The sequence below is a fragment of the Coregonus clupeaformis genome, unplaced genomic scaffold (assembly GCF_020615455.1).
Source record: "Coregonus clupeaformis isolate EN_2021a unplaced genomic scaffold, ASM2061545v1 scaf1055, whole genome shotgun sequence".
NCBI lineage: Eukaryota > Metazoa > Chordata > Actinopteri > Salmoniformes > Salmonidae > Coregonus > Coregonus clupeaformis.
Genome location: NW_025534509.1, coordinates 86,470 through 110,119, shown reverse-complemented (window position 1 = coordinate 110,119; position 23,650 = coordinate 86,470). Strand labels below are relative to the sequence as shown.

Sequence of the window (23,650 nt, the reverse complement as noted above, 5' to 3'; positions counted from 1 at the left end):
CTGAGGGGCACCATGCTGTGAATGTGTCTGATGCAATATTGATAATACACTGTACATTGATGGAGTTCAGTGTTTCTACTTACAGCAGCGCCGGGTTGACCAAGTGGACCCATTGGCCCTGGTGGACCGGGAGGACCCTGTCAACACACAATGTTTCATTGTAGGCAAATGTATCACTGTACTTTAGCAGATACAATCATATTTATAGTATATTGTTCAGACACAATAGATGTAAGGAACATAATGTGATTTGTGGATTTGACATGGACAGCAAAATAATGGCGGTAATGTCACTCACATGCTCTCCTTTGCCGCCCTTCGCTCCCTTCTGGCCGTGCTCTCCAACCTCACCCTGTAATACAAGGCTTTTGTTACGAGAGGTTTGAAATTGGCATTATGATATAGTTTCAAGTGGTTTGAATTAGCATTATGATATAGTTTCAAGTGGTTTGAAATTAGCATCATGAAATAGTTTCCAGTGGTTTGAAATTAGTATTATGATATAGTTTCAAGTGGTTTGAAATTGGCATTATGATATAGTTTCAAGTGGTTTGAATTAGCATTATGATATAGTTTCAAGTGGTTTGAAATTAGCATTATGAAATAGTTTCCAGTGGTTTGAAATTAGTATTATGATATAGTTTCAAGTGGTTTGAAATTGGCATTATGATATAGTTTCAAGTGGTTTGAAATTGGCATTATGATATAGTTTCAAGTGGTTTGAAATTAGCATTATGATATAGTTTCCAGTGGTTTGAAATTAGCATTATGATATAGTTTCCAGTGGTTTGAAATTAGCATTATGATATAGTTTCAAGTGGTTTGAAATTAGCATTATGATATAGTTTCAAGTGGTAATACAGTAGTTTGGATATGTGATAGAGACAGATGATGGTTGTTACTGGCCTTGTCTCCATCCTCTCCTGGAACTCCGATGGCTCCGGCAGCACCTGGGAGACCCACTGGGCCCTGGACACCGTCACGACCGGCGGGGCCGATCGGACCTTTCTCACCCTGAGAGGGAATGGGGTGGGAGGGAGAACATACGAGACATAGAGAAGAGAGTAGAACAATGACTCAATCTGAAATGACAGCTCTGTATATCGGATATGTTTCGTAAAAGTACTCACAGGCACTCCCTTCTCTCCTGATGGTCCTGGAGGCCCCTGGGGGCCGGGTCTTCCTGGGGGTCCGATGGGGCCTCCGCTGCCTGCTTGTCCTCTCTCACCTGGGGATCCCTGCACAGGTATGGTTACAGGCATGATTACAGCCAAGGTGACGTGGACGTCAACAAATACTGTACATCACATTATTTTACATATTTTCACAATGATTCATTTCAGATGTAATTATTGTCAGACGTACAGCTGTTCCAGGAGGTCCTGCTGGGCCTTCACTTCCTTTCAGTCCGCCACCTCCCTAAAGACCAGACAGGAACAAGTTAAAACACTGCATGTGCAATCTATATACAGTATGACATCTCACCCTGTGATATAGGGAATAGGGTGCCATTTTAGATGCAGACAGAGTGTTGGTCAGCCTGCTCACCGGGGTGCCAGGCATTCCTCTCTCTCCAGGGAAGCCTCTCAGTCCTGGGGGCCCGTCTTTCCCGGGGCCGCCTGGGGGACCAGGGTCTCCCTTAGTTCCCTCCTTGCCAGAGGGTCCGGAGAGTCCCTGCTCGCCTGGTGGTCCTGGAGGCCCGGGGTGACCGCGCTCGCCCAGGGGGCCAGTCTCTCCTGAGGGACCCTGGGACAATGAAGAGAAGGAAGAGGAGGGGAATGAGTATTGAAGATGGAAAGTGAACGGTGGAGGTGAATCCATACATTGGATACGATCCATACAAAATGGATTGGACACTGGACAATGTAAATAAAATAAAGTTGCATTAATCTTACCTGAGGTCCAACAACACCTGGAGGCCCGGGTGGCCCAGTCTTTCCTTGGAATCCCTGTGGAAGAGAACATTAAATTAATTGGGCCTTGAATAGAGCCTTGTGTAACCCCTAATGCAATCAGCTCAGCTAATCATGTGTTTATCATGTGAGGAAGTAACAGTAAAGCATGAAGAGTATAATTTGAGGTCAACTACAAAAAAAGAACACAATTGAGCCAAAGGAAGACATGGCACTGTTTGTAGGATTCATATATTTCTGATAGCTTGTTCCAGACAACAATATAGAAAACAGACTTACAACTTCTCCTCTCTGTCCAGGGTGTCCGGGCAGTCCATCTTTTCCTGGTGGTCCCTGGGAGGAAATAGAAAGAGTTAAGGGAAAGAAGCCACTTAACAGTTTCAAACTACACTAATAATTCTTAAATGAATATTGCTATATAGAGTGTATATTGTAGTCTTACGGGAGGTCCCTTTGGCCCAGGGAAACCGTTTGCTCCTTGAGGTCCGGGCAGTCCCTGAAAGATACAATGGGAGATGGACAGGTATAAGTCTCACAACAACATGTATGCTATAGTGGCACGAAAAAGTGTAGCAAACAAATAAATGATAACTCAAACAACATACCCTCTCTCCTGGTGGACCAGATGGGCCGTCACTTCCTGATGTACCCTAGTAAAAAGAAAGAAAAAGAAGCCAAGAATTATTACCTTCACATACAGCTAACCAATACTCCAGCTTTATTTTGACATGTGACTTCCCTGTGGTGGCCTGTAGGTGAACTGACAGTGCTGTTGAGCATTAACTTCCATAAATCTCCATCATCACAATTGTCTGTGATTCATGTGTATTGTTGAGATTCTAGACATTGTCTTACCTTGGCTCCTGGTTTTCCAGTAGACCCTCTTGGCCCTCTCTGACCTCTGGGGCCCTGTTGGAGAGATATGGAGAATCGATTAGGAATGGTATGGGCATTTGGTTGAGTGTTTCTGATCCACTTCAAGTTGGTTCATCTCAGTAAACTAACCAAACTGTTGTTTGTTCCCAATACAATATGAGCCCTGGTTTAAACAGTGGTGCATAAATTATAAAGAGAGACTTTGACAATCAACAGTAATATAAACAAGACTTGAACTGTACCGTTGGTCCTCTTTGTCCTCTAGGTCCAGACTTTCCAATCAGACCCTGAAGAAACACAGACTCAGCCATCAGCATCATCTTGAGTGCAGTTGACTTTATAAATGGATTACATCATGCATAGTACATAGCGCGACAATTTGAGTCATAGTAGAACAGAGTTTGAATTCCCGTCTTTAGCAACCTTACCCTTGTTCCCTTCTCGCCATTGGTTCCAGGGAATCCTGGGAAACCGAGGGAGCCCTGAAAACACATCAAGCATTCGTCAATCTAGCGTCCATGTTGTCAGTCCCTTTAATAAGATAACTTTCAATTGTTACCGGCAAACTATTAGAAGGAAATAGGGGTTGTCGTTACCTTAGGTCCAAGTCTTCCAGGATAGCCAGGAAGTCCAGGAACACCAAGTTTACCCTGCAATCAGATAATGTCATTAATGACCCTTTGACAAACCTATCAAAATGACAAAAAACAACAATATAGATAGAACCACCATCATGTAAAAGTTGGTCAAACTGTTATGAGCCAACCAGGTAGGTGTGTTATGAAATACTTTCAAATATATTGTTATTTTAATCAAGATAAACAAACTTCTGTTATACAGAATATGAACCCTACTCCTACCTTCTCTCCAACCAGACCGATGGGTCCGAGCTCGCCAGGGGGCCCAACACGGCCCTTTGGCCCCTCAGGACCGTCCTCTCCTCTGGGGCCGGGCACTCCACCCTCTCCCTGTTAGCAGGAACAAACAGGGAAACAATCAACAGTGATACATAAACCACATAACCATCAATTCAATCAAATGTAAATCAATCAATGAACCTTAAATATAAATAAAATTGTATGCAAATAACAAGGCAAAAAACACACGGCAAATAACTTTAAAAATGTAACATGACATTGTAAAACAAGACATAATACTTTAATACAATTATTTAGAGGAATTATTTAATAAATAAAATTAATCTTACTCTCTCCCCCTTGACACCAAAGTCTCCTTTGATTCCAGGGAAGCCATCTTCTCCCTAAAAAGACAATTGTGGTTAATATTGAAAACTAAAGGCTTTATACGTATGGTCAATCAAATGTTTGGTATGGTGTCCCTAAAATTCACAAATCCAAATAAAGTCTTCCTGTGAACTCTTACAACATAAATAATTATGAAAATGTTTGTGAAGTAATATGAAAAGTGCTAAAAGCAGTATCTATATCGTCTCATGTTGAGGTCAGAGAGACAATGAACTTGACACCCGTCTGGCTTTCCTGTCTGAAAGTGTTCCACAGTACGCCCTCTAGTGATCCTATCCTAAAGGTACAGATACCAGTGGCTGATCTCTAAAACTGGATAACAATTGCTATGTCATTCACAAAATAAATATTAGTGGGCTGAGAGACATAACTTTTCAACATTTCTAAACGTATGTCCATCAATCTAACCCAAACAGAAATGTTTACGAGGTGTTAGCCCACGGCATTGCTGTCATCATGACACAGGACCAGCATTGTACATTACTTTTAAGATGCCAGCATCAGTTCTCAAAGTGAGGCTACTTCTTTGAATCTATAAGATAAGATGTTTTATTGTCACATATACTATTCGTCAATCATTGATACACTTGATGAGGTCACCTACCTTCTCTCCTTTGTGACCCTTCAGTCCACGGATACCTTGAGTTCCCTGCAATTACAACAGGATTAGGAGGTCAGTCATTGATCAGGCATTATCATCACAGATTAGTAACAATTAATGACAACTTTAGCCCAAAAAACTAATCTCACCTTAATGCCACGAGGGCCAGGATAGCCGATAGTCCCCTGAGGACCGTTGGGACCCTGTATGAAGATAGGAGAGAGGTTTAATGATGCACTACGCCACACAAGACACAACGTAATAGACACAACATATAGGCAGCCATCTTGGTGGTGATTTTGGCGGGGAGGTTGACTATATTCTATGAATACTGTGCTGGAGAGAGACGATTAGAGGAACTCACCTGGTTTCCTTTGGTGCCAACAGGTCCCTCCTTTCCTGGGTGACCCTGTGAGGCGAAGGGAGTATCAGAGGTCAAGAGAGGCATGAGGGCAACTTCAACTCATGATGTGCTGATTACATATTCTTACCACTGTGTTCCATGAAAATGCAATAAAGTACTTTACCTTTTTGACCAGTGACATTCTTTGCAATGCATTAAGGTAATCTCATGTTAAAACCTCTCATATTAAAACCAGTAATGTTTTCATTGTTCTATTATAACATACAGTAATGATGAGTCCAATATAGGTCAGTGAGATTGTGACTTACAGGGGGGCCGTCGGCTCCAGGCATTCCTGGCAGACCAGGTTTTCCTGTAGGGCCCTGGGAGAGGAGATGAGAAGTAATGAGCTTACTGACCTACTGATGACAATACTGACCTAAGATACAAAGTATACAATACACCTTCAAACTGAGCTATTGTGTCTCTTTGTCAATCATTCCTGGCTGAACATTCGGAATATGACGCAATATGACGCTTCACTAGTTGTGACATGTTATGGAGACAAACTGGAGCCTGTCGGACAGTAAATATATTTTGAAAGGTTCATAACATAGTAATTACATACGCACGACAGTCATGGATCAATTTGTTCTCTTACCTTCTCTCCTGGGGGCCCGTGGGCTCCCTGTGGCCCTGGCATTCCCTGAAACAAGCACGTCATATGGTCAGATCTGATCTGAGATCCATCGCTTGGGGCAATACCACAGATTACAGTTGTGTTATTAGAGAGCTTGCTTATTTTTCATTGGATCATCTCACATTGTAAGGAGAAAATGAGAATAGGATATCCAGTCATTTTCAAGTATTGGCTCAAATCTGTCCCCAATAATGTGTCCCCTGCTCTGTGACGTCTCTCACCTGTGTTCCTGAGGTACCCTGCTGCCCTGGGGGACCTGGCTCTCCTTGGGGACCCTGAGAGAGAAAAGAGAGAAGAGAGAAGAGGAGGAAGGGAGAAGAGATGGTTTGAGACTTTAAGAATGGTTTGCTCTCAATGGGAACTCCACAGAGGACAAAAGGACAGAAAAACATTCACTGCCACTGACCAAGTTTCCTTTAGGACCGTGGGGCCCGTCGTTGCCACGCACACCCTGAAACAGGAAAAAGAAAAGAACACATTGAATAAATAGAAAAGATTGCTAGTTATCAAAGATATCTGCAGGGTAAACACAACACATGACCTTAAGTAGCCTGCTACAAAATGACTATCTAGATGTGTACTGGTGATAAGAACCTGATCCTATACTGTATTGCCTTTTTAGGGGGTGGCATGAGGGTTGTGCTGTCTACTGATACTGTTCCAGTGTGGTTCTTGGTCATATAGTTGCATACTTTAGGGGTGCTTAGTACTTTCAGGGGTAGTATGAGGGTAAAGGAGTCATTCTGGGATATAGTGAAACTATCCCAGTGCAGTGTTTGCTTGGTCATGTTATTGTTTTCTGGGGCACTGTCATTGGCAGATCATTTAGCATATTTTAACCTAAAAAAAGACTTAAGTCATTTAACTTATTTCAAGATATTTTTCCAAGATATTTGACCCTAATATGACGATTAAGGTAAGATATCTTGAAATAAGATACATTACTTGTATTAAGCCTTTTTAGGTAAAAATAAGTGAACTTATCTGCCAATGACGTTAGATAATTTAGCTTGGTAAGAAAAAACTAGGAAAAAACCACTAATTTTAAGTTAATTATCACTCAATATAAGATATTTAGGCTTGCTTATATTTCACTTTTTGCAGTGTTGCTTCACAGCCAAGTAGTTTTTGAGTAAAACTGACATTCCAGTGTGGTGCACCAATGTGTGTACTTACAGGAGGTCCGGGGATTCCATTAGGACCTTTAGGCCCAAGCAAACCACGAGGTCCCTAAAAACAAGAGTGAAACAACAAACAAACACAGAGAGAAAAAGCCAGGAACTGGTCAATAACAAGCAAGCTAAAACAGGTAGTCTCTATAAACGACATAATACACACACTATTATCCCAGAAATGTGAATGGTGACGGTGGTGAGGAGCAACTAATGTCAACGGTAGCGTCAGAAATACACTCACTGGTTCACCTGGAAGTCCTCTGGGTCCGATGTCTCCATCGTCTCCCTGGAAACAACACACACAGACAGACAAAGATGAATGACAGAGACAGAATGTGAGAAAGGAGGAAGGAGTTTGAGGGATAAATGGGGTCACGTTAAAAGACTATGGGGAGAAATGAAGGTAATAGGTTTAGTGACCACTCTACTGTAGTTCTGGCTGATAGACTCATAGTTGTATAGATCTCTATGGAGACATGGGACTGATAGGTCAATGTCTGATGTTTCGCCAAACTACTTACCCTCTCTCCGTCCTCTCCAGGACCTCCTGGGGGTCCCAATCCTCCAGTATCACCCTAGAATGGTGGAACAGAGAGGGAGGAAGAACAATGAAAACAACAGCATGCTTTACAACACTTCTATTCCCCCCTGTTTTCCTCTTTTTCCACTCTGTTTCCTTTGATAGGCTAGGGTCCTACTTCCTGGTTAATAATCATGAGTCATGTTCTGTCAAAATAGTTCCAGATCGAGTGGCTTGGTTTTCCCAGTCCCTTGCTGTAACATGATTTAATTTACTATGATAATCAAACTCTCTTTGAAGAGTCCTCTACTATGTTTCTATGGTGGTGTGCTGTGTTGACCTTCGAACTTGAACTCACCCTGTGTCCTTTATCTCCAGGCAATCCAGGCAGGCCATCGAAACCACGGTCCCCCTGCGAGCGACAGAGACATCGAGTAAGGAAGGTAAAATTATGAATGTGACCTGAACAAAGATTAAAAAGCAACACACATGCAAAGTCTTGACCATACAGACAGTTTCAGAGAAATATGTGATCATAGAACAGAATTGGGAAGAAATGACGATGTTTACAACAAAACAAGCAGCTGAGAGCTTACCTTAGGCCCACCCTCTCCTGGCATGCCTCTGGCGCCATCAGCTCCAGCACGACCCTGAGGAGAGATAGAGGGAACCACAGCGTTCACATCTATTGTCACAACCTTCACGTTTATTCTAATCTGCATGGCTGTGGACATAGCATACCATTTAGTGTGAAGCAATGTTTTGGGCATGCATACAAGTAGCATGCTAGTATCAACACTGGAACGTAGACAGAGTGCGTCCGAAATGGCACCCTATTCCCTATATAGTGCACTACTTTTGACCAGGGCCTATATGGAATAGTGTGACATTTTGGACAGATCCATAAAGACAGTAATGTGGATCAGATGGCGCTCACTTACCCTTCTTCCTGATTTGCCGGGAGGTCCGCTCAAACCTTGTGGTCCCCTTGGACCCTGAAGAACAAAATAGATGTCTGTGACAAATGCCTGTCTAAATTGAGTATCAATAATAAACACACAAAGAGAAATAGTCTCTACTAGTACATTTCAGTTGAGGGAAAACAACCCTCTCTTTGCTACTGACCAGCACTACAGTGGTGTAAAGGAACCTGTATAAAGCCAGTCTGTGTTCAGTCTCAGACATAGGGGAAAAGGTCCACCAACGTGGTTCTGGGATGAATATCTCTTTACCTGAGGTCCAGGATCCCCACTCTCACCCTTCAGACCAGAACTTCCAGGGGTACCCTGATATAGAACAGAAACAATTATTATTGCGGGTAACACACAGACAATAATCAAATAGCCTAGCCACTCTGTTTACTTTATCCCCATGATGATCTGGGGACTATCTATACATGGTCAATATTATTATGATACATCATCAGACTGTGAATGAAGGAAATGTGATGGAGGAAAAGTGACAGTACACACCAGGGGTCCTGAGCGTCCAGTGTAGCCCATTGGTCCAGGTGGTCCCTTCAGAGCCAGCTAAGAGAAAGGAGAAACAACAAGAGGCCATATCAGCACTTAGCCATTACTCAGCCCATTTTCAACACATGATGAAGAACACATGAGAACTGCTTAAGAACACTGACCAAAAGAGATTACATTCAACCTGCATGTTGTCCTTATGTTGGGATGTTTTGTAGTGCGTGCTAAAGCTGTGTGATAAACCAGTGTGACGGATAAACCAGTGTTAAACTCATCACTCACCCTGGCCTGAGACAGAATGGCCTGAGCCTGGGCTTCCTGTGCTGAGACGACGGGACCCTTGTCTCCTCCACTGCTTCCGAAACGGAACTACAGAGAGAAAATACAATTATTCCCAATTACAGCATTTTGTCATCTTCAACCCATGACTCAGTAGTGGAGTCTGGGTAGGAGAAGGAAACGGAGGGAGAAGGTAAGGGGTGGAAACGAAGGGGAAAGAAAGAATGTAACAGGTTCAAAAACGAAAGTAAAGAGATAATGTAAGAGGGTCGTAGAGATGATTGCCAGATGGGCATCAGTCGTTCACTCACGGGCAGCATGACGGACGTTCCAGGGGGGCCAGGGACGCCATCGGCACCAGGGATACCAGCCTTTCCAGGGATGCCCTACAGGAGGAGAAACCCGCACAGCACAGTCAGCCACTACAACAAGACAACTACATCTCAACCATAGTAAAACAATATATAAAGTTGAACTTGATCAGAAACACAGATATACAGTAGATAGAAGTTAAAGTAAGACTCACCCTCTCGCCAGGATCACCAACAGAGCCAGGAGGGCCAGATGGGCCATTAGGTCCAGGGAGACCCTAAGGGAAAAGAAGAAGTAGTTGGGTAAATAAAGGTATTCTATTCTATGAGACACATTTCAGTAGAAAGAGGTGGATGAAATGCACTTACTGCTGGTCCTTCTGGTCCTGGAGGTCCCTCAATCAACATACCCTGTGAAGAATGTCAAAAATGGGGGACTGTGAGAGATAGTGGTAGTATTTCAATATTAGACGTTGCTACTTATTTCCATATAAATTCCATCCACAGGAAATTCAGGGAATCCTATGGTCTTGTGGTAACTTGGTGTTCGGAATGCTAAACTGCTTCTTGTGACTACTGAATGTTGTGGTGCCCCCTGTAGATGAGGAGGTCACAGTGCACAGGAGTAGTTGTATTAACTAAATGACAACATAAATGGCAACTCACAGGCTCAAGGACAGCAGGCTCTCCCTTCTCTCCTTTTACGGCACTCACTGAGGCCTGAGGAAAACACACATGTAACCCACAATACAGCACAGTCAATGCATATGCTTACAGACACAACACACATTCAACCAAGAGCTTTTGTCATACCTGTCGACATGGCGTGTAGCCAACATAGTGATGTAGAAATAATTATAAAGGTAGAAATAGTCATAAAAGCAACAACATGAAAACAGTTGATTCACACGTGACCCAAAGGTAGCTCAAAATTGTTCTATGGCACGGCCTTGGAGAAATTAGGTGTTGTAGCGTTTGTTTGTAAAGGCAATGGAACTATTTTATAGGTTAACCATTTCTCAATAGCATCGTTTCATAGGGCATTTTGTAGCTACTTATCAAACTGGATAAATCAATGGATCATAAACAAGTTACAGAAGACATACCTGCAAATGATGTGTGCTGGGTTGATAATACCACATACACAACATAGTATTAATGAGAGATCCATTCAGTGCAGACAGAATATATATTGTGGTCTTTACTACCCAAAGGCAAATGAATAGAGGGTTTGAATCATAAAATGGTGGGCAAAAATATTGCTATTTACAAGGTTGTAGAAGCAATAAAGTTCACCTGTTTTATGTCCGAAGTACTGTAATCTTAAGAGTAGTCTAAAGAGACCACAGTGTCTAAGTGTATAAACAAATAATGTAAATAAGTCCAGCCCCTCGTTGGGCGCCAACTTTGAACAACTCTCCTCACTAAAAAGTATTCAGGGCATCCTTCCCTCGGGGCGACCTAAAACCTCTAGCTTAATAGCAAGTCCAAATGGAGACATACACATAGATAGGCATTAAAAACAAATGCGATCCGAGCCAGATCATTTGCTGCGCCTTTAGTACCTCTTTGTGTATGCATACTAAGTAGAGTATATACCCAGTATACACAAATCCTATTTCAGCTCCTGCTAGGATTGAAATAAAAATTTGGTGGAAGCGGAGTGACTTACGCCTCCCTCGTCTGTCACAGCGGACAGGGCGGGGCCCATGTTGCCATCGGTCTCTCCTTCGGGCAGGGGCTCGTTGTAGTCCTTGTAGGAATAGTCGTATTCCTTCATGCCCAGGTCTCCAGTCACATACTCCTCAGTAAAGGCCTCGACCTCACCACCTGCCTTGGCCAAATCTACCTCCTCTGCCACCAATGTCTCCTCCTCCTGGGGCAGAGCGATGACGGAATGGAGGTGCCAAAAGAGAGAAAAAGAGCAAAGAGAGAGAGAGAGAAAGAGAGAAGAAGAGAAAGACAGGAAGAAGAAAAGGATCATAGAAAAGAAATCCAAGATATTGACGAAAAGTAAAGTGACAGTAATGTCAATATTAAGAAAAGGTTGACAGTGAATGATAGATAAAGAAGCAGAGATACCGGGAGAAAAGGAGATGGCAGAGTGTGTGGTAAGTCTTACCTTTTACAAAACACAGACACTGACAGAGGGACATAGAGCATAGTGACACCTGGTGGACATCAAAGGAACTGCCAGTTCTTCAGGTAATTTCCTCACCAATGCATGGAAAGCTTAAGGCTTATTCATGCTCCATTAATATCTCCATGAATTTCATTAAGGGCCTTCTGGTCTTTGAGGCCATCATCTCTTACACATGTAGGCATATTTATTATTAGGCTTATAATAATGGCATGTTTCCACCAAAGCTTATATGGTTTATCACCAGCTTGTGTGTTTGTGTCTAATGATTGAGTTTACTGAAAAGGAAGTAGAATAATTGTGGGCTAGCAATACACTAATTAGTCATTCAGTATAATATTTTATTGTATAAGACTCACTGACACAACCACACAAGAATGAGATGAAGCACCCCACTTTGTGAAAACAAAAGCTGCTGCTTTTTTGCAAAGCTATTACTATGTTACTTTTCCTATTCAACTTACCACTGCTGGCTATGTAAAACCTTATGTAACAGGTCCAACATTGATTATATAGATCAAAATGACTGAATATAATGCTGGCTATTGAAATAAAGGAAACTATTTATTTCTCAATAGAAAACAAAACTCAGAAACCTTTCAAATTCAAATGACATTTTTTAAACGATTTACCATTTCTTCTTTGAAGATAATAATAAAAAAACACATACAACAGAACTGTGAGGAAAGAGTCACATTCTGGCAGATAGGGCTGAGGATAGCCACTATAATTAACTCTAAAAAATGCAGTTACATATGCTGTCAAACAAGAATGCATGATATCCATTCCTTTGCCGTGTATATCAAATATTCTTATGCGACTCCCATCTTCTCAAGACTTTTGTTCTTTTTTCAAGACTAAATGTGTTATCAAATAGAATCTTGACATGAGAACAAAAAATTATCTTGGGTTAGGGAAAATGAGAGCCACATGAAAATGTTTGATACGCCAAAATGAATGTGGTGCATTCCTCTTTGAAAAAGTGTGGCATGTCTCATGTTACTGGTGGCAAAAAAATCTAAAATGGTTAGGAGTGTTATGGTGCGTGACAACCTGTTAGACTACTTTGTTAAACTACAGGATGGCTGGGCTCACCTCCACATAGAAATTACTAGGAAGTATATAATAGTATCTAATAATGAATGTGTGTATTGACTTTAGCTGGGGAGTCTTTTGAACTAGTGTGATATCGCTGGTGTCTTCTCCCACTGTTTTGCTATGTGCGGTTTACCTGGCCAGTGGTCGCTTCTTGTCCAATCACCTCACTCTCTGGCTGTAGGTCTGCCTCCTCATAATAATAATCCGTCTCTGTAGGGGTGTGGCCAGCCTCAGAATTTGCAGTTTCTACATCCTGATTGGTCAGGTCAAGAAGAGGTGGGGGGACCAGGGTGGAGGTAGGCAGGTTTGAATGAGAAAGGGTGGTTAGTTTAAAGATGGTCAGGATTATGACTGATGTGTTAAAAGAAAGGATGAGACACATTACAGGGGATGTTTGTCAGATAAAAAGGCAAACATCAAAGAGTTTTGCCAAATACCTCTCTGGCAAAACATGTTTTCAAAGTTTAGAAATGTCACTTTGAGTTAGAAAGACATTTTAGCAGTTAAAAAATCTTGATGACTATGAATATTGCCATCTGCAAGATTTAGCAACTGTCCATACTGAAATGTATTTCTTGAATCCCTGAAAGATTTTGACTGTAAAAAAAAGCCACAATGCCATGATAGGATCATTAGGTAAAGTCTGCTCTTCTGCTGATGTCAGAAGGTTGGAGAAGGCCTCAACTTGACCACCCCTGGTGAGATACATTATCACTGTTATTAATAGCGGATGCATATTTTGTTTGGTATGCTCTGTGAAGTGGGAAAGACTTTAACCAAAGACATGGGAAAAAGTTTTAACCACAAAAAGCAGCCTCACAGAACAAGTTCAACTAGTTCCAAATAACCTCAGAGCAGAGGTATTCACAATAACTAAATACTTACTTGTTTTCAATCAGTGCACACTTATCTGATCATTGTAATACATATGGTTTTTGACATTTCATACATATATTTTTAAACCATCTTAGAGCTTGATTACATTAACATACTCGCCCATCTCAATTCAACTTGCATGGTAATAGTAATTGAGCCAGAGGTCTACGATGTACACTGAATGAAGTTGAACTGACACCTAAGCATGTTTAGCGTGCTTCGTTTCTGTGAGACTGCTTCATTCATATTTAATTCAAATATGATCAAGACAGGGACACGTCTTTGAGAAAACACACGTTTGAGAGAAGTAAAGACAGAGAGAAATGTGAAAAGTTGTATTGTGTTGTCTACAGATTGTGTGGGTACATATGTTTTATGTCTCCTCTTTCTGTGTAAGAAACACATGCACACAGCTCAATCACTTCACTAGTGCACCACTCATTATTATTTAACGATGAAAAGACACAACAGGCCTTGTGTGAACGTTGAGAACAGGTTCTGAGTTTCAGGAGCTTTGAAGGGGAGTTTGTAAGGAAACGGAGAGGAGACTGTACAGATAGCCATGCTTCAATATGACAGTCTGTTATACCGCTATATCATATAGGTTCTCACCATCATATAGATCATATGATATATAAACGGAGGAGAGGGTCCAGGTTGGTATGCGCCAACTTCCTTTCTGAGGACCAGGTAGTCCACCATCTAGCTAGGTTTTACACTCAATTCTATAGTTGTTAGTGGTTCAGTCGAAAAAGTATTGCAGTCACAATTAACGCAAATTCATAAATAGCGTCAAACTGTGCAGTTTCAGCTTTATAGATGGTAAATCCAAGATTTGTAAATTATATGTATAATTTAGACAAGTATAAAACAGTTACTTCTTAAATAGATATGAATATGAAACAAATAAGTGTCACAGCGTTTTAGTATTAATGTAATCTATAAACTTAATATACCCATAGTGAAGGTATGTATCATTGTATACAAATAGTTTATCTTCTCTGCAGACCAACTTTATTTGAAAAGTGTGTCAAAAAAAGTCTAAACTCTTATGCCTAAAATGTGGCACTAAAACTATCATCCATTTAAAGCAGACACTACAAGCCTGCTTGTTCAACAGACATTTGCAGTAAAATCTGGATGGAGAACAACCTGGTTCCCAGAAGGGATAGGTGAAAGATACAGCTCTGGACTGCCACCACGGGCTCTTTGTTTGTACCTGTTGATAACCGTTGCCCAGTTTCTTCTTTGGTTTTTCCGGCACAGGGACGACGGTGCCAATGAATGCAGTCTTGCCGAAGGGAGGCATTTCTTTGGTCATCGATTTGACGTTATTTACATCAAGCACCACCTTAGTTCTCTCTGGCTTAGGGAAAGCAGGTGCAGGTGCAGGTTCTGGGCTTGGCAGCTCTTTCTTCTGTGCAGGTTTGAGGAAGGGAGGAACTTTGATGACAACTGACTCTCTTGGTTTGACTTTAGTGACCTCGGTTTTCGCTTCCTTAACCTTAGTGACCTCGGTTTTTACTACTTTAACTTTGACTTCGGTTTTTGCTACCACTACTTTGGTTTCTGCTTTTGCTGGTTTCACTTTGCTGACCACAGTTTTTTCTACTTTAACTTTAGTGACTTCTTTTTCTGGCTGTGCTTTAGTGGTTTCAGGTTTTGCTGCTTCTGCATTGCCATTAGCTTTTTTGTCACTGCTGCTTTTGCCATTTCCATTCACTTTCTTATCCTCAGCAGTTTTACCGTTGCCATTAACTTTGGCCTCACCATTTACTTTCTTCTCAACTACAGGTTTGCCATTGACCTTGGAATTACCATTTACTTTCTTCTCAACTATAGGTTTGGCATTGCCATTGACTTTGGCGTCACCATTTACTTTCTTCTCAACTATAGGTTTGGCATTGCCATTGACTTTGGCGTCACCATTTACTTTCTTCTCAACTATAGGTTTGGCATTGCCATTGACTTTGGCCTCACCATTTACTTTCTTCTCAACTATAGGTTTGGCATTTACTTTTTTTCCGCCCTTTTTCGTGGCAGGTGTGGGCTTTGCCACTGGTGTGACTGTAGTGGGTTTGATCTTGGCCAGGAGGACTTCAATTGCAGTAGGTTTGGCTTTGGCTGGTTTGGCCGGGGCAAACTTGGCTTTGGTGGGCTTGGCGGCAGCAGGTACGGCTTTAGCTGGTTTGGCTGTGCCCTCAAGCTTGGCAAGCTCTGCTTTCGCAGGTTTGGATGAGGCAGGTTTTGCCACCTTTACTACAGGTTTGGGAGCCTTAACGACTATAGGTTTGTCCGCCTTAACTACTACAGGTTTGGGAGCCTTAATGACTATAGGTTTGTCCGCCTTAACTACTACAGATTTATCTGCCTTAACTACTACAGGTTTTTCTGCCTTAACTACTACAGGTTTATCTGCCTTAACGACTACAGGTTTGCGTTTGTCAGCCTTGCCATTGGCATCCTTCTGTTGTGCATGCGTATTGGTTGTGTTGTGTTGTAGTTTGTGAGGGTCGGTGTTGAGAGGGAGAGAGAGAGAGAGAGAGAGAGAGAGAGAGAGAGAGAGAGAGAGAGAGAGAGAGAGAGAGAGAGAGAGAGATACATTGGGGGTGGGAAGGGATGAAAGCACAAGGGATGGATAGATGGAGAGAGAAAGACAAGGGTGGATGTTTTGAGACAGTGATTTAAAGATGGCTTAGGCTTGGGTGATTTACTGAGACTGTTCTGGCATTACTGGATACAGCAGAAAGAGGGCAAAGGTGCTTTACAGTTCCTATAAAGAGACGTTGTTTCAATGTAGCACAGGAAAGATAGGAACTGAGCATTTTAAAGCCAATTGAAACCTTGACTAATTGGAGCAAGGTAGGAATGTTGCTATGTGCCAATGACAAGACTCAAATTACAACAGGGTTCAGTGTAGAATTATCTTTTGATAGTCAATTTAATACAATGTGTAGCCTAATACTCAGCTCGTACAGTGCCATGGATGCTGATCTCTCCAGTAATGCCATTCTCCATATTAAAAAAGCAGCATCTTTGTGCTAATGAAAACTGGAGCCTGTGGTTTGCGGAGGCACTGGGGATGTAACGATCAGGTAAAGCTGTAGCCAAGGACACTCTGAGAAGCCTCTGATGCACTGAGCCGTCCAACTGCGAGAGAGCTGTGAGCTCATAGCCACAGAGAAGCAGCAGCATTGGGTGTCAGGCGAACAAAAGTTAGTTTTACTGGGGTGTGATCTGATATCTTAACTAGTGAAGAAAATACACAGCTAGGAACAAATATATTCAAATTCAGGCGAATACAAAAATATGTACAGTGTGTGTGCATAAATGTAAAGAATAGCTAATTGGACATGCTATGGGAAACATGCATGGTACACATAATGAGATATTGACAACAAAGGGATAATATAACATAGAAAAGGGACATTAACAATCTCAGGCAGTCAAACTGAGACACAGAGAGATTGACAGACAAATGGGCAGACAGGGGCATATTTATGCCAGATCCAGGGGAAATGCATAACCATGGATGTACAGGGGGACAGATGCTTCGATACCTTACATTGACCAAAAGACAGGTAGACCGATAACACAGTCAAATATGTGGACGCATGCAGTAATATTTATACATATGAAAAGCAGAAATGCAGTGGTTAATTCCATAATGAATCAGACATGCAAATGATATGTTAATACGGACACACATGGCAGCCCTTTCTCACCCACTGCTGTCTGAGTAGAATAATCCTTCCTCATCCTCAGCTAGTCATTTTATACAAATGCTCCATCGTTTTGTCATAACTGAGACTCAAACTCAGTGATATGACGCTATCACTGAGTCTACCTTTAATGCTTACTTTCATACAAAACATGTACTGCATTAGGTTGTTATTTCCAAGTTGAGGGTAATAATCCATATTCATTCATTTTCCTTCCTTCTCTTGACAGTTGGTCCGGCCCAGTGTGGCCAGAGAATAAGGGAGAGAGGGGCAGTGTGTGCTGTACCTGAACCCCCAGTGCCCCCACATTGTAAACATACCTACACACACTCATATATACGACAATGACAACATGTAAATGACATTAATACAACATTAATAACACAATGTTAATACAATGTGATAGGTGAGGTGAAACGAGGTGATGTAAGAGGATGAGTGGTCATGTGAATGACACCATGAGAAGGGCAGTATTACAGAGGAGAGTATGGAGAAATAGAGTGACAGGGATAGAGGCATGGTGACCTAAACTTTTATAATATGATATATATATATATATATACATTTTTACATTCAGGGGTTATGAAAGGGATTTCTTACAGTAAGAAATCCCTCTCATTGCTTAAGGTATAAATATACAAAAAACGATGTAAAAAATGTTTCATGTACTGAGCCTGAACCTTATATTTGCCTTCATTCCTCTTTCTCTGTGCCTCTATCTCTCCCTCCTTTCCCTCTATTTTGATTATCTTGCTCCCTCTTTACCTGTTGAGTGGGGCCCCCTGGTTGGGAGGAGGGGGAGATGGACAGAGAGGGGGGGGTCTGTTTTTCCCCATAATAATAGAGGTACTCATGGTCATCTTACTCCTCATCAAAGTACTGAGAGAGATGGGGGGTGGGCAAGAGGGTCATATAGGCAGAGGAATGAAGGACAGGAGGGACGAAGAGTGAGTTTCAAAGGGAGAGAAAGGTAGAGGGGGTGAGGAGGAAGGCATGAAAGGAGAAGTGAAGGGGGAAATATGGTGGGGATGAGTGCATTGGAAAATAAAATAAATGTTTTTCGATTCATTAGGACTCCATGTGTCGATTAATGTCTGGAGCCATAGTAATGGAGACACGTGGAGGATCTTGATGAATGAGAAAACAAACGCAATGAATAAAACCACAGCGATTTATATTCATTCAACAGCACTTATTTCAGCAGCATTTCAAAATACATGTTTTCTGTGATTGGTGCATCCAACGTGATACTTCTCCTTATAGTCATGAAATGAAATGATGAAGAGTAGAGAAGCAGTCTGATTGTATCATCCTCTTTCCATGACCTTTCTGTCTTCCATTTTGTTCTAAAACAGCACTTTTTTTCAAGTTGAGTGCAAATCAACTGTCATTCAATGCTTGTGTGTCTTTATTGAAATAAGTCTTGCATTAGGATTTCAACAAACCCCAAAAAAATTAAACGACATTTTTCCCAAGAGGAAACAAATGACATGAATTTACTTCTGATCAGTTTCTCATCAGTTTGCCTGTATTACTGAAGTACCATGTTTTTATTGTGTATTGTTTGTAGTGGTAAACAAAGGGCTCTGCTTTTATTTAATTCCCTCAGAACACACATAGGTGAGGTGGAAAGTGGATAGATACAAACTCATAATGGGAGAGGACAGAGCAGCACTTTGATGACTTCCTGGAGCTGTATATGTCTGGAGATGATGAGGCCTCACTGCCTTTAGTGAGCAGAGGGGTTTGTGTGGACATGCCTTCATATCAGTGAATATTGGGGCTTAGGATAGCAGCACAATGCTATCCTGTGTTGTGTTGTGTTGCACTGGGTTGTGTGGTCCTGAGTTGCTTTATGTTGTGGTCGTGATGTTTGAAGTAGCTGGACTGCATAGATAGACTCTAGTGACGTGAGCGCCATTGATACTAAGTGGTAAAAGTACTATATAAAAATGTTGTGCCTTGTAGTGGTGCAATGGTGAATGCTAATTCACTCACAGTTTACTGTTCAGTGTATGTGGTGTTTTGCTGTGTTACTCACGTATGTGTTGGGGTCCTGGGACTGGATCTTGGGTAGGGGGAATCACAGTCGGGGCTGTAGTGTTCACAGAAGTCATAAGCAGCCTGAGGGTTGGATGCGATCAGCAGCTGTTGGATATCACCCTGTGGGAAATAGAAAACAAACAGAAAACCTCATTGAAATGAGAAGTAATATCATTTGAATCAGTTCCTGAGCTGAAAGCAGATCAGCTGCCTTTGAAGGAATAAGGGTTCATCAGGTTTTTGTTGGACAAACAAGAAGAAGAAGAACATGAAGGTTAATGAAGAACATTACAGTTACTCTGTTAATGTGAGTGGTTCAGCTTGGTAATAACATAACATGGTAGCCTATTTACTGAAGCAAATTGAACATCTTAATAAAAGTGCTACCACTACAACAGGTATTAACAGCAACCGTGTCCCAGTAGCCTTCACAATCCTAGCCCCTTTTCCTTCGATACCACAAACCTATAAGAACTTGATAGGTCAAAGAAAGAAGTTAGACCCATATTCAGTCTTTCTATCAATGCTCAGGAAGGAGAGGAGTTGAGAAAAGATAGCAGTCTAATAATATTGGGACAGGTATATCTCTATGGCACTAGTGTCATGTATATCACTATGGCACTAGTGCCTTGTACAGCTCTATTGCACAAGTGACTAGTGCCTGACTGTGTGACCTCTGACCTGGAAGACCTCCTCGTCCAGCAGGCGTGCTCCGAACATGGTGATGCCCTTGGTGTCCACCACAGGGCTGTTGCTGCGGGGCAGGGCCCTGGTCATGCGCTTCTTACAGTCCAGGAGCAGGGTGACGTTCTTCTTCGACACGGAGATAGCGATGCGGTGCCACCTATAGGCAGGGAGGAGGTAAAGCACAACTGTGTAATGTGTTGGAGGGGGTTGCTTAAAGGAAACCCCAATGTATACAGTGTAAGTTGTACGTGTGTGTGTGTGTGTGTGTGTGTGTGTGTGTGTGTGTGTGTGTGTGTGTGTGTGTGTGTGTGTGTGTGTGTGTGTGTGTGTGTGTGTGTGTGAGAAAGACTTATGGGACTTTATATGATTGAAAACAGACTGTTTTCAAACCTCTCCACTGGTACCCCCAGCCGTTCCATGTGTTTGAACTATTCCAGAGCTAGCACACCAGATTCAACTTGTCAACTAATTATCAAGCCCTTGATAGGTTGAATCAGTGACTTATTTCACGGCTACAACAAAATTGTGAAACGTCTGGGAGTCCTTGAGGAGCGATTTGAAAACCACTGTTCTGAGACACTGAGGCAAAATTTGTCAAATTTCATAACAACCCTGCAAAATCTGACCTATCAAGAAGATATTCATATGATATAATACAGTTGCATAAAACAAAAACAACCATGCATGCAAATACTGAAAACCCTAGTCCATCAAACCCAGTACACATGCAAACACTGAAAACCCCAGTCCATCAAACCCAGTACACATGCAAACACTGAAAACCCCAGTCCATCAAACCCAGTACACATGCAAACACTGACACAGACACAGACACACACACACACACACACAGAGCCGCGGGACGTGTTGTTACTGACTTGCCGTCGGCCAGGTTGACGCCGCTGAAGAGGGGGTAGTCCTCGGGGGCGGGCTTGCCGGTCTGGTCCTCGTACAGGAAGACGGGGGAACGTCCCAGCTCCACACCCAGCTGCTGGACACCCTGCTCACTGTAGATGGACAACAGGAAGGCCTGGAGGCCCGCATGGGCCTTGACCAGGGCCATGATGGAGAAATTCTCCGGGAAACGACCTGGAGGAGAGGGTTGGAAGAGGAGGCATGAAGGGAAGAAGAGGAGAGGAGAGAGGGAGGCATTGGGGGAAGAAGGAAGAGAGGAGAGAAGGAGGAATTGGGGGAAGAAGGAAGAGAGGAGAGAGGGAGGCATTGAAGGAAGAAAGAAGAGAGGAGAGAGGGAGGAATTGGGGGAAGAAGGAAGAGAGGAGAGAAGGAGGAATTGGGGGAAGAAGGAAGAGAGGAGAGAGGGAGGCATTGAAGGAAGAAAGAAGAGAGGAGAGAGGGAGGCATTGGGGGAAGAAAGAAGAGAGGAGAGAGGGAGGCATTGGGGGAAGAAAGAAGAGAGGAGAGAGGGAGGAATTGGGGAAGAAAGAAGAGAGGAGAGAGGGAGGCATTGAGGGAAAAAAGAAGAGAGGAGAGAGGGAGGCATTGGGGGAAGAAAGAAGAGAGGAGAGAGGAAGGATATTAGACACAGTAGCGGGGTAGACGACTGATGACAAATTAGAGTTAGGGGTGTCTAAGAGCAGACAGCTGCACATTTTATTGGAATTTAAAGGGTGAGGGTTTGAAGGATTGAAGTGTGAACAGACATTAGAGGTGGGTGTAGAAAAATCAAAAACCCAGACTAAGAAAATGAGCTTTCAACCACATAAGTGCTACTTACTATCCTAGTGCGCTTCAGGGTCTCAGACGGTAGTTAGTTGGCTCTTCATTTGTTTAGGCTATTCCAAAGCCATTTCAATTTCACATGCTCTTGCACGAAATAATGATATGCCTAACGCAAAAGCAATGTAACACTAAAGCTGCAAAGTTATGGCCCAACTATCCTCCTTATGGTAATTGTAAGATGAAAAGAAACATTAAAAACTAAAAACAACGATAGGAACAAAAATAGCAATCATGACACATTACAAAAATACATTCACAGACTGCACGTGGCATACATTGTATGCCCCAGTCTGTGTCCATTGTTTCAGCAATCCATCCCATTTACAGGTAATGTCGACCACATCTTTCCAAGTCAATCTGAGAGATGAGGTATGTTGTAGCTTCAGTCCAGTTGAGGCCTGGGTCGTGTTCATTAGGGCACTCAATGGAAAACATTTAAAAACGTTTTGCAACAGAAAACAAAAATGAATGTTTCTTATTAGGAAAGTCCAGGTAGTCCCTCCCTGTTTGAGTCCGCTTTCTTCCATTTGCTGCCTAATGAACACGACCCTAGTTAGACATGGATATAGAGGTACTGTACCTGAGAAGAGTTGATTGGTGGGGGCAGAGATCTGGGCCTTCTTGGTGATGCGGTAGGCATGGTCCCCAGAGCCGGCACGGCGGGAGGTGCAGAAGCCTGGAACCTTCCGCACCCCCTCGGGGAGAGAGGGCAGCTGCAGCATCCGCAACACATCTACTGGATCTGAGGAGAGATGGAGAGAGAGAGAGAGGGTTAATAGACAAAACTGCATGGAGTTATGGTCGTGATCCTTTGTTACATATTCATGAATGGACTCTATCATGATATAGTTTTGACATTGATTGCAATTGATTAGAATCATCTTACATATCATAATACGTTTCTGTATAGGTCATGGTCTGAGACCCACCACCCTTCCAGTAAGATTTGTAGATTCAATATTAGGCCTATATCCTACAGTTACACTCATCAGATGTCAAAGTATCATAGACATAATTATTGCTGTAAGGAAAATAAATGCAAAAGCTTTTACGGCAATAGAAAGTCCCCAAGTCTAGTCCACCATCTTATACACTCTATCTAACCTGAGGAACAGTCTCCTCTATTCTACCATTGTCTGTCAAGCAAACATAACAAGTACCATAAATGTGATAGTGCTGAGTCATGGAAGTCTGTGCAAACAGAACACACCGACCGCAGACATCACCGCCAATCTCACATCCTGCCTCCATACCAGGTATGACTGTCTGTCACCCATACTTTGCTTGGCTGAACCAATGGGCTGACTCCTCAGGGCCAGTTTCCCTACATTAAGCCTACATCTGGACTAAAAAGCACTTTCAATAGAGATTCTCCATTTAGCGTGCTCTTTAGCTAAGACTAGGCTTAATCTGGGTCTGGGAAACTGGCCCTCACTCAATGTGCCACGTTGAACCTGTCTATTCTGCCCAAGTAAGACTTGGGTTGGATAAGATGTGGAATGCTACTGCCTTATTCAATCAAACCAGGAAACAGAGTTTCTGGGATAAGTCAAACAACTTGCATGCTTGAATTAATGTACTCAACAAAGCAATTATTCCTTCAAACATGCTCTATTACCTAGCAGGATTAATCGTTTTGACTCCACCCAGTTACCAATTTAGCCGGAATGGGGCCCTTGGTTGGTTCAGGAATGTGACTAAGTTCCTGGACACTCCAACAAGAGAGCAGTGTGTTCAGCCTAAGCAAGTTAGGTCCTCCCATCTTTCTTCACTATGTTTCAGAGGAGGGACTTTTCTCAAGGTTGTATTATTTCATTCAGAGTTGGTCTTGGCTGCTCTATCTGTGTTCGAGACGCTAGGTACATTTTTCTATACTGTTAATGGGCGGC

General features: G+C 42.4%; 1 protein-coding gene across 1 annotated transcript in view; it reads right to left on the bottom strand.

Moving 5' to 3' along the window:
• Window positions 1-23,650, bottom strand: part of LOC121571583 (collagen alpha-1(XI) chain-like) — a 43,198-nt gene that overhangs the window by 10,097 nt on the left and 9,451 nt on the right. The window contains 41 exon segments of the mRNA XM_045217415.1: window positions 84-137; window positions 299-352; window positions 907-1,014; window positions 1,131-1,238; window positions 1,366-1,419; window positions 1,549-1,746; window positions 1,896-1,949; window positions 2,193-2,246; window positions 2,356-2,409; window positions 2,519-2,563; window positions 2,769-2,822; window positions 3,032-3,076; window positions 3,218-3,271; window positions 3,386-3,439; window positions 3,650-3,757; window positions 3,997-4,050; window positions 4,659-4,703; window positions 4,805-4,858; window positions 5,020-5,064; window positions 5,328-5,381; window positions 5,660-5,704; window positions 5,920-5,973; window positions 6,105-6,149; window positions 6,875-6,928; window positions 7,115-7,159; window positions 7,395-7,448; window positions 7,752-7,805; window positions 7,990-8,043; window positions 8,335-8,388; window positions 8,626-8,679; window positions 8,866-8,922; window positions 9,148-9,234; window positions 9,456-9,530; window positions 9,671-9,733; window positions 9,825-9,866; window positions 10,122-10,175; window positions 19,333-19,373; window positions 19,376-19,454; window positions 20,016-20,178; window positions 20,900-21,110; window positions 22,342-22,503. Coding sequence (XP_045073350.1) covers window positions 84-137; window positions 299-352; window positions 907-1,014; window positions 1,131-1,238; window positions 1,366-1,419; window positions 1,549-1,746; window positions 1,896-1,949; window positions 2,193-2,246; window positions 2,356-2,409; window positions 2,519-2,563; window positions 2,769-2,822; window positions 3,032-3,076; window positions 3,218-3,271; window positions 3,386-3,439; window positions 3,650-3,757; window positions 3,997-4,050; window positions 4,659-4,703; window positions 4,805-4,858; window positions 5,020-5,064; window positions 5,328-5,381; window positions 5,660-5,704; window positions 5,920-5,973; window positions 6,105-6,149; window positions 6,875-6,928; window positions 7,115-7,159; window positions 7,395-7,448; window positions 7,752-7,805; window positions 7,990-8,043; window positions 8,335-8,388; window positions 8,626-8,679; window positions 8,866-8,922; window positions 9,148-9,234; window positions 9,456-9,530; window positions 9,671-9,733; window positions 9,825-9,866; window positions 10,122-10,175; window positions 19,333-19,373; window positions 19,376-19,454; window positions 20,016-20,178; window positions 20,900-21,110; window positions 22,342-22,503 — 2,897 coding nt within the window.